Here is a 15,978-nt window from a genome sequence, read left to right as displayed (position 1 = left end):
AGTTTTCCTGATTATTTGAGCATTGTGTAGAGTCACTATTATGAATTTAATGTTGTTTATTGGCTGTTTTCCTTTCCTTTCTGATAATCAATAAATTAAACATTTTAAATCTCTTACAAAAACAATATATGGAGCAAAAAATGACAATCTAATTCATTTAACAGTATCGGGGTGAGGGTTCAGTTCCCACTATGGTCAAAAACTCAAGAAGTTCCTACCAAAGATCTTTTTAGAAATGATCCTCTAAATGTGAAGAAGAAGGCGAAGGAGAAGAAACAATGTGTCAACAACAAACAAGAAGAAGATTCATGGGATTAAATAAAGGATGTTGGTGAGGAAGAGGAGGCAGAAGATGCAGGGAGGAAGAGGCCCGCAGTGCCGCTCACCGTGGCTCGGGGTATTCTGGGTATTCTTATGCTAATCCATCGCCGGGGATGAAGCACAGAGCAGCCAAGCAAACAATGGCAGTGGAGCCAGAAAGTCTGGCCTGCAGTCTCCCAGGCCCTGAAAGGCATGTCGGGCAGGGCGCCGACACCAACGGGAGGCTGCTGCAGCACCCAGAGGCCCGCCTGCAAGGAGGGGCCCCTGGAGGGGATGGGGAACGGGGCCAAGATTGAGGGAGAGAGGAGGGAGGGGAAGTAAGGGAGATGGAAAAGTGGAGGGGGAGAGAGAAATGTGAGGGCAGCAGATGGAAATGAGAATGTGGGGAAGAAAGACAAGGTAAGATGAGAGAAAAAGAGAGAACGTGAAGAGGAGGAAGAGTTAAAGACAGATAAAATGATTCTGGGATGTAAAGAAATGTAAAGTGTTGGCAGAAAGAGAAAGAAAGAAGAAACTCAAAATAATGTCAGTAAAGAATAACAACAAAATACTTCCTGCCTAGTTCAGCACATTCAGGCTTCTGTTCCTGTAAGGTGATATCTTCTTCTGCGGTCTTGTAGCTGTTTTCGAGGCTCTAGTGTTGCAACAGTATGAGATTTTCATGATACGATAACAAATCTCGGTTTATCACACAATTGTTATTATTATCAGAGTATGGTCTAGACCTGCTCATTTGGAAAGTGTCATGAGATGACTTTTGTTGTGAATTGGCGCTATACAAATAAAGATTGATTGATCGGTGAGGGCTTGTGCTCACTGTTTTTTCCGGGCAGAAAAGCGCTGACTGTGCGTTCATGAAGCGTTTGTGCGCTGAGAGAAAAATGCTGCGCCTGCGTCTTTGTCACTCTGGCAACAATATGTTGACAGCTGCCGCTGTATGATGGACACTGGCACATAGGAGACACAAATACAGTAAATATTATCGTCGAGGCCAGGAGAAAGAAAAAGAGCCACGGTGACGTCACCAGAGCCTTTCTGAAAAGTTGAGAGATTTTCAGCACGGACCACCTTTTCTCTGGCCGGCCGCCTGCTGCCACAGATGCTCGCAGCTCATTGGGCTCCGACTCCGCCTGGACTCAGTCCGATTGTAAACAACACTCCCCTGGTGCTCCAAGCTTGATCACCTTATGACGTGCAAAGTGTCTTGGGGCTAGCTGGTTAGCATGCTAACTTCAGTCAGCATCATAGAGGTTTTTGACACAATGTCAACACTGTTGTTTCACTACTCTGTTGATGATTTTAGTTAATAATCAAACGTTTTCAGTTCTGACATATTGCACCTTTAACAAAATATTATGTCCCAACAGTCATAAAACTAGATATAAAACTTAATATGTATATATTTTTTACGCTTCAACTAGAAGCTAATAGGAGATAAGCAAATGTACACAGTACACTTCTGTCTATTACTGTACTATGGTATACTTGGAAACTGGTATACCGCTACAAGACTCTTCATTTAAGTGAAAACTGCATCTTACTCCTACATTATTGGTCTAAAAATGCAAAAATGTGACTGTAATTTGGTGGCCTGGTCTTGTCTGTCACCTTGGAGACTTTAGGTTGTTCTCCATCAGGTTTTTTAAGGATCTGTTTGAAACCTTCTGAGCCATAATCTGAACACACAGACATGACCCAGATTATAATCATCCATCTGATTATAAATGATAGAAAAAAGACTCTTCTTCCCACGAACCTGCCTGAGAACCATCATTTTTTTAACTTTTCTAAGCTGCCGACACATTTGGAGCGCACATGAAGCAGGAGACAAATATTTGTTTATCTTAATGGACTTAAAACATATTAAATGTAGCTGAATTTAACTTGATAATGAAATAATATTTTGTGATGTCATCACGATTTATTCAAAAATCTATTTAGAAGAGACAGAAAAAAAGATGCTCTTTCTAACTGCAGAACTCCACTGAGAATCTTCATGTTTTTAAGTTTCCTCAGTGTCAAAGTGATCCACTGATAGTTGTCTGTACATCAGTGGCTACACTGCAGACAGGAAGCAGTCGCAAGTAATTCAGTGTACTTTAAATGCAGTTAATATGGGGGGTGGGGCAGTTAATGTAGCAGCCGTCACCGTCCCTCCCACACTTGTTGATTGTCTGTTTTCTGGGAAGTGAAGTGCAGAAATGCCAAGCTTAAAGGATAACTACCGTTTTTTACAACCTGGACCTTATTTCTAGCATAAAATACGATCATTTACTCACCCAGATAACTTTGGTGTCATTTGGAGTCGTTCGGACGAAATTAGATCCGGTGTAGCGCCGCGTATATCCATATAATGCGAGTGATCCGGGCACTGAAGCGCAGCCTCTATGAGCATTATCTGCCGCGAAATTAGTTCATTTCACCAATATTTTGTTACGATACGCTCGTGCTATTCCCCTCTGAGTCCGGGCTCGTCTGTTGTCAACATCCGGGGTCTGTAGGTTGACCTACTACCTCTGACCTGGATGATGTCATCTCTGAGCTGCGCGCACCGGCGACAGCTGGCTTGTTTACCTGTAGCTGCTATTGCTAGTTTGACCCCGGATGTTGATAACAGATGAGCCCGGACTCAGAGGGGAATAGCACGAGCGTATCATGACAAAATATTGGTGAAATGAACTAATTTCACAGCAGATAATGCGTTATATAGAGGCTGCGCTTCAGTGCCCCGTCACTCACATTATATGGATATACGCGGCGCTACACTGGATCTAATTTCGTCCGAACGACTCCAAATGACACCAAAGTTATCTGGGTGAGTAAATGATCATATTTTATGCTAGAAATAAGGTCCAGGTTGTAAAAAACGGTAGTTCCCCTTTAATGCTGCTGATTAATCCCAGTGATGTGAACTGAAGTGAACTGAAATCGTATACAAAAATATAATGACAAAAGTTTTGTTTAAATGGGGTTTGTTGCTTTTTTTTCTGCTGATTATCTTTGTAAACTGAGGTTTTTTGGACTGTTTTAAAATATATTTATGACTCACCTTTTTTAACATTTTGTAGGCAAAATTATTACTATGAAATCTTAATTGATAGAAGTCACAGATTGGACTGACAAGAAGCTACAGATGAAGCACTAGTACATGGAAAACAGTCTGTTCATATTCTCCACCACCACCAGCTCCGTTCCCAATCTCCCTCATTACTGCATTTATTTGTAAAGCTCAGGAGCTGTTGGAGGCCGCCGCTTCTCCAATCAGGCCTCACTGTCGTTTATTTAGTCTGCCGCCATTCAGCAGGAAGTGGATACGCATTAAGGCTTGATTATTGATGTCTGGCCCCTCACGCTGCAGTCCATCCAGGAGGTGGAGGGGGAATTGTTAGATACATTATTAATGTCTGTAAACCCTCCCCCTCATTAGGTGTACTGTCATTTTACAGCTTTTGAGCAGATCTGTGAGGAGCTGAAATGAAAGAGCTGTTTCTCTCCCAAAAAAGTTGATATCGTAAAACATTTTCCCAACAAACAAACGGTCTTTTCAAAGGGTAGTATTACCTCGAGGTGTTTTGAACTAATAGATTTGTGTAATTCTTTGGATCAGTCCCACACTCAGACTCAGATGAGGTTCAGACAGGTGAAGGGATGGCAGGAAATCCATATCATGTTTTACTGTTTGTGTAGTTTTTCAAAAGTGAGAATTATGGCTCGAAACTGAACCTCAAAACCTTTTGATAAACAGGAAGTGAACACTAGGGGTGTATGGAGAGAATTTTGTTCCTTTATTATTCAATCAAATAGAATAGATTTGAAACCAAAAAAGAGATTTGAGAGCAAAAGAGAGTAAGTGGCAATCAATTTATTTTTTTTGAGATTGAAACAGAACAGGTTGCAATTGAAAAAAAAATATGAGAGAGCATATTTCTTCAACTTCAATCAAAACTCAAAACCATTTTGCTTATAAATCAGTCCTCTTTGCTTTCAAGTTAAAAGCCTTTGCTTGCAGATCAGTCCTCTTTGTCCTCTTTGTCCTCTTTGGTTGCAAATTCTAAAGTTTTGCTTGCGAATTCAACTGCACTTGATGGGCGGGGCCTACGCTGGTGGATGAGGGAAGAGTTTCTATTGGCTGGTTTGACCTGGCTCCAGCGCCAGCTACACCTTCCGCATTACACCCACTTCCCCCTTGTGCTGTGCTGCTTGGAGGTAGGTTGATAACCTGTTGCTCTTGAAACGTTTCCCATAAGTAATGAATTGCGCTATATATCGTTAGCTACAGCCTGCCGTACAGTCACAACAACAACAACAACAACAAGAAGTAATGAATTATAATGCCCTGCTGCTGCAAGCACACTGATTAGCAGCATCATGGTTGTCTCTGCTAGTCACGGCCTGAGCAGAGTAGCCTAATGAGTGAGTGAATTACAGGGAGGCGTATACAACGTAGGGCTGTGATTTAAACATTTAGTGTTGCATGGTACTCGCGGTGCCAACATGTCACGGTTCCTACACAACAGTACTACCGTGGATTACTAAACTACCTCAACTAAACTCCCGGCTCCGTTCTCACTACAGCTGTTCTAATGTCAACAAACACACGAATAATTTAACAAATTCACGCACATATTTCTAACCAGCCAGCATTACTGGTCTATACAGGAGCAGCTGCGTCAGACAGTACGACTTAAATGACACTGAATGATGCTTTTGACCTCCGAGATGTAGAATGTGTAGGCTATAGAAGAGAAACGCACATTTCAGCACCACTGTTTGTGACATGTTGGCACCGCGAGTACCATGCAACACTAAATGTTTAAATCACAGCCCTACGTTGTATACGCCTCCCTGTAATTCACTCACTCATTAGGCTACTCTGCTCAGGCCGTGACTAGCAGAGACAACCATGATGCTGCTAATCAGTGTGCTTGCAGCAGCAGGGCATTATAATTCATTACTTGTTGTTGTTGTTGTTGTTGTGAATGTACGGCAGGCTGTAGCTAACGATATATAGCGCAATTCATTACTTATGGGAAACGTTTCAAGAGCAACAGGCTATCAACTTGCCTCCAAGTAGACCTTAGATCAGGCCCAAAAAATCAAGCCCGACCTACCCGAGCCCGTGTACGTTGTGTCTGAGCCCGGCCCGGCCCGACACATTAACTGTAATTATGAGCCCGAGCCCGATTTAAACCTGACAATTTTAACAGCGCAACAGTCAGAGTTATTCAATGTAGCCTCCTTTTGTTTAGTGGGTGATGTAACCTGCACGATGAAGAAGAGCAGGTGTACTTCCGCTCCCCATGAGACAGGATGCTGCCGACAGAGCGAAGACTCCACATTTTATTTTGTCTTTATTTAGTAAAGTGTTGGTGCAAGAACCTCGGCCTGGATCGTTTGCATGTATGCCTGTAACATCTAGTGCCGCAGAGACCTGGCATGGTGTGGTCAGTATTATGAATAAAAGTGCCGTGTGGAAACCCCCACATGCTGCCTGCCGTCTCTTGAGTAACCGGAGGCACCGCACTAAAGTGGACCATCACCTTCCCCTTCACCAGCCCACGTTACAGTGGGCTGTTATAACTGACACTCAACTACAACTCCGAGTTGTTTGAACTACAGAAGTCTGTTTACCTTTATCTTAATGAATAATGCAACAAGGACGAAGCATGTGCACTGCGTTGTTTGTTTATTCAGAACGGAATGGATCGCAAATGAATAAAGTAATGATTAAAAAAAAAAACATACACAAATGCTTGATCAAGGGCCCGGCCCGGCCCGGCCCGAGGATAGTGGTAGTCCGGGCCCAGGCTTGGGCAGAGAATCTAAACTCTACCTCCAAGCAGCACAGCACAAGGGGGAAGTGGGTGTAATGCGGAAGGTGTAGCTGGCGCTGGAGCCAGGTCAAACCAGCCAATAGAAACTCTTCCCTCATCCACCAGCGTAGGCCCCGCCCATCAAGTGCAGTTGAATTCACAAGCAAAACTTTAGAATTTGCAACCAAAGAGGACAAAGAGGACTGATCTGCAAGCAAAGGCTTTTAACTTGAAAGCAAAGAGGACTGATCTGCAAGCAAAGGCTTTTAACTTGAAAGCAAAGAGGACTGATTTATAAGCAAAATGGTTTTGAGTTTTGATTGAAGTTGAAGAAATATGCTCTCTCATATTTCTTTTTTCAATTGCAACCTGTTCTGTTTCAATCTCAAAAAAAAAAAAAAAAATTGATTGCCACTTACTCTCTTTTGCTCTCAAATCTATTTTTTGGTTTCAAATCTATTCTATTTGATTGAATAATAAAGGAACAAAATTCTCTCCATAGGGGCGGGGGAAAGGCATTATGGCTCAATTTTGAAAATGATAATGATTTTATAATAAACTTTATTTTTGTCGCACCTTTTGATAACAGTTTCCATAGTGCTTTGACAAACAAGCAAAAGCAGGAAACTCAGGAAGAATTATTACAGAATAAACCTGGTCTGAGGTGAGATGAGACAAGAAGCAGAACAGAACATGTAAAAACACAAAAAGTCAATATGATTAACTACAAGTAAAAGGAAAATTAGAAATAAATGAATAAAATCTGTAAAGGACAATCAGAAGACAACATCACATCAAAGGAATTAAGAACTGATAAAAAGATTTTGAGCAGTAAAAAGAATAAAGACAATAAATAGATTAAAGATAACAAATATAAGCAGTAAAGGTAAGAAGAAAGACATCACAGGATCATTGTGATCGCTTTTAAAACTTTCATAAGACCGGGCTGAATGTTCTCCACAGCCGAACCAGTTGAATGGTGAAACATGACACACGTCAGCATGTGCTGATTGTTGAACTGGTTCTGTTCAAGAATTTTGGAGCCTTGGTGCCATCTAGAGTACCAGCTAGGGGTGTAAATCAATTTACAACACAATGTGTTATTATATAGATACTTTGGACAATGATACTATATTTGCTCATATTACAAAGTCTGCCACAATTCGATGTGGTTTCAGTTCTCTTCAGGGGCCTGTGATCAATATGAGACCATATGAGATGAGACCATATGATATGTTATGAGACCATAGGATATGAGATTATGTGATGAGACCATATGATATGAGATCATGTGATATGAGACCAAATGATGAGATTTTGTGATGAGACCAAATGATGAGATTATGTGATGAGACCATATGATATGAGATTATGTGATGAGACCAAATGATATGAGATTATGTGATGAGACCAAATGATATGAGATTATGTGATGAGACCATACGATATGAGATTATGTGATGAGACCATACGATATGAGATTATGTGATGAGACCAAATGATATGAGATTATGTGATGAGACCATACGATATGAGATTATGTGATGAGACCATACGATATGAGATAATGTGATGAGACCAAATGATATGAGATTATGGGGGCGGGACTAGATAAGCATCTGCTTCTCCCGCTTTCCCTTTCGGCCATGTGTACTACCTTATTTTAACTAAGATGATGTGTGATGATGACTGTCTAATAACATGCCGAAATAAATAAATAAATTATGTGATGAGACCATATGATATTATGTGATATGAGACCATATGAGATGATATGAGACCATATGATATGAGATTATGTGATATGAGACCAAATGATGAGATTATGTGATGAGACCATATGATATGAGATTATGTGATATGAGACCAAATGATATGAGATTATGTGACATGAGACCATATGAGATGAGATGATATGATACGAGACCATATGATATGATGTGCTGATGTGACACAGCTACATAAGAACCTGCCACTGTTTTCTTTTCTGCTTTTGGCTGTAAAAGAAGAGAAAAAAAATAATTGTGAGCAGATAAGTGCAGTAAAATTTACTTTGTCTCCACTAACACACAAAAACAACAAAATCTTAACAGCAACTTTGAACAACTTTGGCCTTTTACTTTTTGTAAATCAGCCTAACTTTGTTGAAACAAATCAGCTAATATTGTCGTATCGAGAGCAAAACAAGTTGGCAGTCTGCTGAGTGAGACTGCCTGTTGGTCCTTTCTCCAAGTCCATTTGTTCCTGACCAGAGTGTCAACATCGTCATTGTCTTGTTCTTGCTGCTACCTGCTTTGCATTAGCTCTGTTTAAAGGTGGAGTAAAGTCAGTAAAGGTGCATCTTAAAAATGATGCTATGGATCCATGTTTTCACTTTGCAATGATCAGATCAATATATCAGTCCAGATAGATGGATTGTTAAACCTCTACTCGAGGATATGACATGCCCATTTTGACTCACACTTCAGGTCAAGGAAAACCAACACTGGATTCCAGACCAGTTTATTTTTCATCTTAATGGTCTGAATGGTTCAGGATAAGGTTTCTGAACTGGAACAGAACCGCTTCTATGATTGCAGTTGTCTCCTGGAGTTTTGGACACATCCAGCAGCCAAAAACATCTTTTGTGTGATGTGGTTCAAAAATCTAAGTGGACCTCCATCTCAGTTTTTTGGTCAGCAGCTATTGTTTTGTAATCTTGACCAAACCAGTATTACAACGTTTCTTCTGATAGTCGTTCTGGAAATTGAACCTGTAACTGCTTTGGTGCCTTGCTCTGTAGTAAACTGAAACAGATCCATGTGCTGTAGTCATAGAGGAGACTAATCTTAGTAATAATAAAGTAATCACAGTATAACTCGGAGCATTTCCTTTATTAAAGTCCTCCTCCAGACTCTGCAGTCATGGCAGTGTAATATCATTTGACATAATAGTTTTTATAGCTGGCTACCTCTGCAGCCAAATGAAAAGTTATTATAGCCAGCAGCCTTTAAAGAGCTCTCTTTCTTCTACACGTCTTAACCCACTGCTTGGGTTTCTATCCCTCCATATTTCCCAGCATCCCCGGAGCGGTGTGACCTCAAATTCCTTCCCCTGGGGGGGCTGGCTATGGCTCAGTGGTTCCCTATAAGGGCGGTTTATTCTGTACAGGTGGGATGGCTAACAATACCTCCTTTCATTCCCGTCACGCTGAATGTTCCTCCTCCTAGACTCTGATGTCACATCCAGCTCGCCAGAGCAGCTACGCTACATTAACTGCTGTTAACTGAGGAGACGAGACGAGGAGGAGGGAGACAGGAGGCCTCAACCTCAACACTCCTCATGATACCTGATTATATGAAGATCTGAACATCTTAAACAGCTCGACCTGCCGTAAATGTTGTTGATAGCTGAAGAACATGAGTCCGCAGAAATGAGACTCTGGTGTCAGCATTAAAAAAATGTCTGTATCGTCTGTTAGCTGCTGCTGGGGGAAGAAGGAGGTTGTTGTTTGACTGAGAAGCAGACCGAAGGATCAGAGACATGTTTAAACATGACTCGGAGGAGGAGGAGGAGGAAGGGGAGGAGGGGGTGGAGGAGGATAGGGGAGGAGGGGGAGGAGGGGGAGGAGTGAAAGTTACCTGACACCCAGAGAATCTGTTTAACCCTTTCTGACAGGATTTGATCTCCTGAGTGGACATTTTATTTGTGTGAGTCTCTGGTGTTTCAGCCTCCACTCTGACTGTACCTTCCTGTTTTCATTGTCGTGATCAGTCACTAAGTGTGTGTGCAGTCATCTTACCTGGTGTTTTCAAAGGGAAGTGGATGTGTCGGGTGATTTAGGACGGGTGTGAGCTTCCTGTCTTGGGGGCTCACAACAGACGGTCCTTCCTGAACCTGTCTCGTCTTGTCCTCCTCCGTCCCCCCGTCTGTCTGAATGTGTCTTTGTGCGTCTTATCTCCCACATGTTGTTGTTGGTCTCTAAATGGAGCAAACAAACTTGAGGTTTTGTTGTGGCAGCGAGGTGAAGATATTTCCACTTTCTGTTATCGACACACTGACGCCGACACACGCTCTAATCCTCTGTTTCATCCCGTCTGTCTCTGAGGCACATTCCTGATTGAAAATGAGCACCTGTGATTCAGACGGGACCATCTTGGACAAACGGAGCAGACAGCAGCCGTATGTGCACATGAATAGATCTAAAGGTTCAGAGCTCATCTGTGTGTGGGCATCATATCTGATTGCAGTCGCCTCCTGAAGTTTTGGACGCATCCAGCAGTACATAAACATCTTCTCAAATGTTGTTACCAAAGATAAAGTCTGATATACTGTATACAGTGTTATAAACAGCTGTGTGGCCTTTCAAGGTCTAACAAACCTTCGGACTAATAGATCTGTTTCTCAAACCAGAGATGGTTTCACCATCAACCTATAGTTCCCCAAAAAACACAAATACAGCTCAGCAAAAAGGCTAACACTTTAATTTAAGTGTATAGTCATGCCATACATTGTTAGAAAGTTTCAATGCTCGGGATTCTATTCTTCCAAACCATTTCAAGATAAAACCACAAAAGCAAGGTTCAATCAACAAAGAAACAAGCTAACAAACTAGCACGTAACAAGTTTTGCCAACTCACCGATAAAGTGTCTGTGTGTCTCAGGAGAACATCAAACTCCAACAAAAACTGTCTTCTCTTATTCACAAATGTCCACTAGATCAATTTCAGTAACGTATTTAGTCCTAAACACAGTTTTCATCTTGCCACCCTGGAGGAGGTGGCGGAGGACAGGATGCTGGCAAAACTGCTGGCAATCATGGACAATGTCTGTCACCCCCTCCACAAAACTCTGGACAAGCTAAAGAGCAGCTTCAGCAACAGACTAATTCAACCCCGCTGCCTTAAGGAACGGCACAGGAAATCATTCCTACCCGGTGCCAGCAGACTGTACAACGCTCACATAACAAAACACGAAACACGCACACAACTACTGCGCTTTATATTATTTCTGTACATAAACCTGCATCTGTACATAAACCTGCACCTTTTTCTCTTGCACCTTATGTTCCACTTACCTCAACATTTAATTTTAATTACCTCAATATTTTTATTTGTATTTTATTTCATAACTACCTAAGCATTTCATTGTATATAGTATTCTATTGTTAGGAACGTTCTATTCTATTGTTTTTGTTGCATATTGTATACAGTACTTTATTGTTTCTATTGCGTCTATATTTGCCCTTGTATTTTTATTGTATTTGTACTAAATGTACCTGCTGCTATGATGACCGAATTTCCCTTTGGGGATTAATACAGTTATCAGTTATCTATCAATCATTCAGTCATTAAGTGGTGACAACATGGCACCAAACCTGCAATCTGGGATGCTTTTCATGCTTTTATCTGTAAAGAGACTCCTCATTTCACAGCAGACTCCATCATCCCTCTGCACCAGTGATCCTGAGATGGCAGCTCATTTGAGCAGACATGAGCTTATATGCCTGCCCTAGAGCTCACATCAGCCAATGAGAGATCAAGTAGACAAGAGACCCACTTGTCTACACAGCCAATGAGATTTCAAATCCAGTAATATATTTGTTTTCAGTTTTTAAAGCCCTAAACTTGGAAATGATGCAGGTTTATGTAGTTGTATGTCTTTGGCTCTTTGTATAGGCTGTTTTTCCACTCAAGAACTTGTTTTTGACCATTTTATATGTACAAATCTCTGGACTGAAATCCTCTCCTCCAACTGGACAGCTGCATATGAAATGCGCAATTGCTGTAGTTACCCTCGACGCCTTGTCTGATCCAGCTGGGAGTTTGTGGAGAGTTGAATCTATTGTCTGCTGCACTGCCAAGGGCCGCTGTTTAGCTTTCCCCAGATCGTTTTTTTTCTCAGGGTGGTGGCGAGCAATGTGCGCCGTCATGTTTGTGGTGTTACCGCAGTAAGCGACTTGACCGCGACAAAGTTTACATACAGCTTTCTTCATGTCGAGCTCTCCTGTTCCCTGCTTTTTATAAAAACCAAATAGACTCCATGTGTTGGATCTGAAGTGGGGCGGTGGGGGAAAGAGTTCAGGTGGCTCTGTGGAGGTACTCGGCTCGCTGCGCTCCGCCATTTTGTTGTGTGCATTTGCTCGCATTCAGGTTACTATGGTGACCCATGTGCTGGTATTTCCGGAAGCGGAATGCAGATGACGAAAAAAAAGAGACAGACCAGTGTGAAGAAACGAACACAACAGGCCGGTTTGACTTGATGTTGAGTGTAATGGCACAGAAAACATGGTCGTACAATAAAGATTGGTCGTGCAAAAATAAATAAATAAATTAAATAAATAAATAAATATCGATTCTCGTACGAGAATCGATTTTTAAAAATCGCCAGGCCTAGGCTCAGGCCTAGTTATAACCCTAACTGGTAACAGTATCTGTGATCAAGTGATCCCAGAGTGGTAAACCGTTCTCTGCTTCTGCTTCTGAGCGTGATTGGCTCTCACCTGGTTGTCCCTCACATGACATCAGAGGACAGAGACCGTCACTGTCCCAGCTTTGAGTCTGAATGTGTGAACGACTGTTAAAGGGACAAAGGCTGAAGTTTATAGAGACTGAACATCACAAACTGGGAGGAAACAGTTTGTGATGTCCCCAAAATACCTTCAGTCCTCACAGGCACAAACGGTTCACAAGCTCCTTTTCTCTCTCTCTCTCTCTCTCTCTCTCTCTCTCTCTCTCTCTCTCTCTCTCTCTCTCTCTCTCTCTCTCTCTCTCTCTCTCTCTCTCTCTCTCTCTCTCTCTCTCTCTCTCTCACACACACACACACACACACACACACACACACACACACACACACACACACACACACACACACACACACACACACACACACACACACACACACACACACACGTACGTTTGTCTTTCTCGTCTTGTGAGGACTATCATTGATGTAACTCATGTCCTCGCCTCTGACACGAACTTTAACCATGACAACTAAATGTCCAGAAGCTGAACCTTCAAACAGTAATTTGAAGTCTTGAGGAACAAAATGTCCCCTGGGTGAAGACACGTCCTCGCTCTGATAGCAACACTGGCATGCACACACGCGCACACACACACTTGGCACTCTCTCACACACACTTTTGCTGTCTCACATCAACTGCACTCCCCCTCATTCACTTACAATAATACACACATGCACACACCTACACACACACACACACACACTCTGATGCTTGTGTGTGTGTGTGTGTGTGTGTGTGTGTGTGTGTGTCTTTGTTCTCTGCCTCCTCAGCCAGAGATGTGTGAAAAGTGGGTCACAGGTCGGACCTCTTTGTCCCCCCCGGGCAAATGAAAAGTGACAGACACCGGCCGTGCATCGCTGCTAATTCGCTCACTCACACACACACACTCATAGACGTACGCGCACTCACTCACACACACACACACACCCTCCACCCCTCTTGGCGCCCACTAATTGCGACATGCCGTTATTAGTGCTGCGCAGGGCCAGCGCCTATAATTGCAGAACATCCCAGGACAAATAATTTGGTAGTTAGTTGGACTGTCGGAGGCCAGCGCCGGGCCGGCTGAGGTCAGCGGGTCACAGCTCGCTGAGGACGAGGGGGGCGAGGGAGGGAGCCGAGCCAAACCAAACCGAACCGAACTACTTGAACCTTATTAGAGCTGCCACTTTAATGACAGCTGGATTAAATGATGTTTTGCAGTTGAGGCTGAAACAAAATGGATGCAGTGATATGGAAATTCTGGGGCTTTACCAACACCAATGTTTAATAAAACAATTTGGTGGATTACCGATACCAATTTTTAAAAATGTTTTTGTTATTTATTCTCCCTTTTGTGTTGGGGTCAAGTTTATTTTCTGTGTCTTTCCTTCTTCAGGGTTTTGGACCCAAAGATCCAGTGAGACAGAAGAGGACCTGATATTGTGATACCTGCCTCCGTTCCGTCTCCTCCCTCCATCCCTCCTGCTGTCCTCCAGCTCCTTCTCCTCCCCACCTCCTGACTCCTGCTGTGGATTAAAGACTTTTATCAAGACTCCTCAATCCAGCTCTCTGACCAGCTGACTAGAAGCTCCTGATCACAGAGCACAGCCCAGTCTGGGCCCAGTCCGGCCCAGTGTCAATCCAGTCCTGCTGCAGGATGGCAGGTCTCACGTTCTGTGTGGCTGTGATGGCTGCTGCTCTCCTGCTGACCCTCAGAACTGATGGTAAGACATTAAAATACATTTTTACTGCAGTCTAGAAAACACCAGAGTGTTTAGAACTCATTACTGTGGCATTAACGGTCCACACGGTCCACACGGTCCACACTGTCCACACGGTCCACACAGTCCACACTGGACGGGCCTCATCTGACATTCAAATGAAGCCACAACAACAGGCAGAATGTATCTCAGTCTGTCTGATCTCCAGGTGCTTCACTGTGATGTAAATGACATGTCTGGTCTCTCTGAACCCGTCAGTGTCAGCAGCAGCTGTCTGTGAACACTCTGTTTCAACTGATCCAACCACTGAGCCAGTAACCACAACATCACCAGACTCCATTCACAAATGTAGTGATTTTAAGAGTTGTTGAGTTAAAACAAACTTTATAAACTTTGTGAAACTCTGTCTCTGACAGATTCTTCATTATTTATTCCTTCTTGTAAATTGAACAAATGTTCTACATGAACTTCATTCTTTCTTTGTGTAAAACCATGGTGTCTGTTTATTTGCAGTGAGATCTGATCACAAGTGGCCACTCAGACTCATGTTAATGTCTGCCCAAAGTACCCAGAACTTTTAATCTCAGGAACTCATTTTCAAGAAACTAAGTGAAAAGTTCCTTGAGCTGGTTGTCTGCATTTCCACTGCAGCATAAGACCAGTGAAGATGAGCCAAATTAGCCCAGTAACGTATTAAAAAGAGGCAAATGTTTTTACACATGACCACGTGATCATCGATGCATCTTCTGTTACTCCGTAGTGATGTGTCGAAGCCCAATCAACAAACAAACGGGAATTTTACTGCAAGTAGTCGACCAATCAGAAATGTTCAGTGCTGCAAAGTTCCTGCACTTCTGGAAAGTACAACCCCACAGCAGCGACATTTTTGGGGTAAAATAATGTCACAGGGACTTGATTTAGACTCTGGACCCTGGTTCATGTTCCTTCACACAAGTGGTTTCTCTGATTTCTCATCCTGGTTTCAGTCTTTGAACCTGTTTCAGCTGCTGAGTTACTCATTAACTCTTCAGTTTGTCCTCAGTGAGATAAGCAGTACTTTCAGATGGACATTAACATAAAGAGTCATTGAGCCCCTCCTGTATAATCAGTAGCTCCTCCTTGAACACACAGATGTTTATCAGCAGCCTTTTGTTCCAACTATGATTAAGTGTTAATTGGCTGATAATGAAGAGACTTCAGAAATGAGCCTGCAGCTGTGAACACACAGCAGCACATTTATTTATCCTGACTGAGACGTTCACACACACATGAACAGAAAGTGTTTGAGAAGATTGAGGCAGTAACTTCTGGATTTGTGTGTTAAAATAAAGTTTTTTGCTAAAAGCAGCAGAACACTTTGTTTCCAGCAGCTTCACAACAAATTAGATCTGATAAAGATGCACTCCAGTTTTATTTGTAAACTGAATATTTTTGATTTTAGGCTGTTCATCGGACAAAACCAGCAAACTAGAGACGTCACCTCAGAGATTTTTTACTGTTTTCCAATATTGTATAGATAAAACCATAAATTACAGATGACTGAAAATAACCCAACAGCAATTCAGCAACATCATTTAAACATTTGATCATTTAAACAAGTAATTGCTTTTACAACTACATATTCACATAAGTTAAG

General features: G+C 42.3%; 1 protein-coding gene across 4 annotated transcripts in view; it reads left to right on the top strand.

The window, feature by feature from the left end:
- LOC311271004 (bone morphogenetic protein receptor type-1A-like) overlaps window positions 1–15,978 on the top strand; it is a 64,800-nt gene that overhangs the window by 30,349 nt on the left and 18,473 nt on the right. For all 4 annotated transcript variants that reach the window (XM_084376329.1, XM_084376327.1, XM_084376328.1 and 1 more), the window contains one exon: window positions 14,018–14,345. In XM_084376329.1, the coding sequence (XP_084232455.1) occupies window positions 14,279–14,345 (67 nt within the window). In that variant the 5' untranslated portion in view covers window positions 14,018–14,278. The remainder of the gene's footprint in view (window positions 1–14,017; window positions 14,346–15,978) is intronic.

The sequence above is a fragment of the Pagrus pagrus genome (genome assembly GCF_965226575.1).
Source record: "Pagrus pagrus genome assembly, chromosome: 15".
Lineage (NCBI taxonomy): Eukaryota > Metazoa > Chordata > Actinopteri > Spariformes > Sparidae > Pagrus > Pagrus pagrus.
Note: the sequence above shows the minus strand (reverse complement) of the source record. Positions and strands in the feature narration are given on the sequence as shown.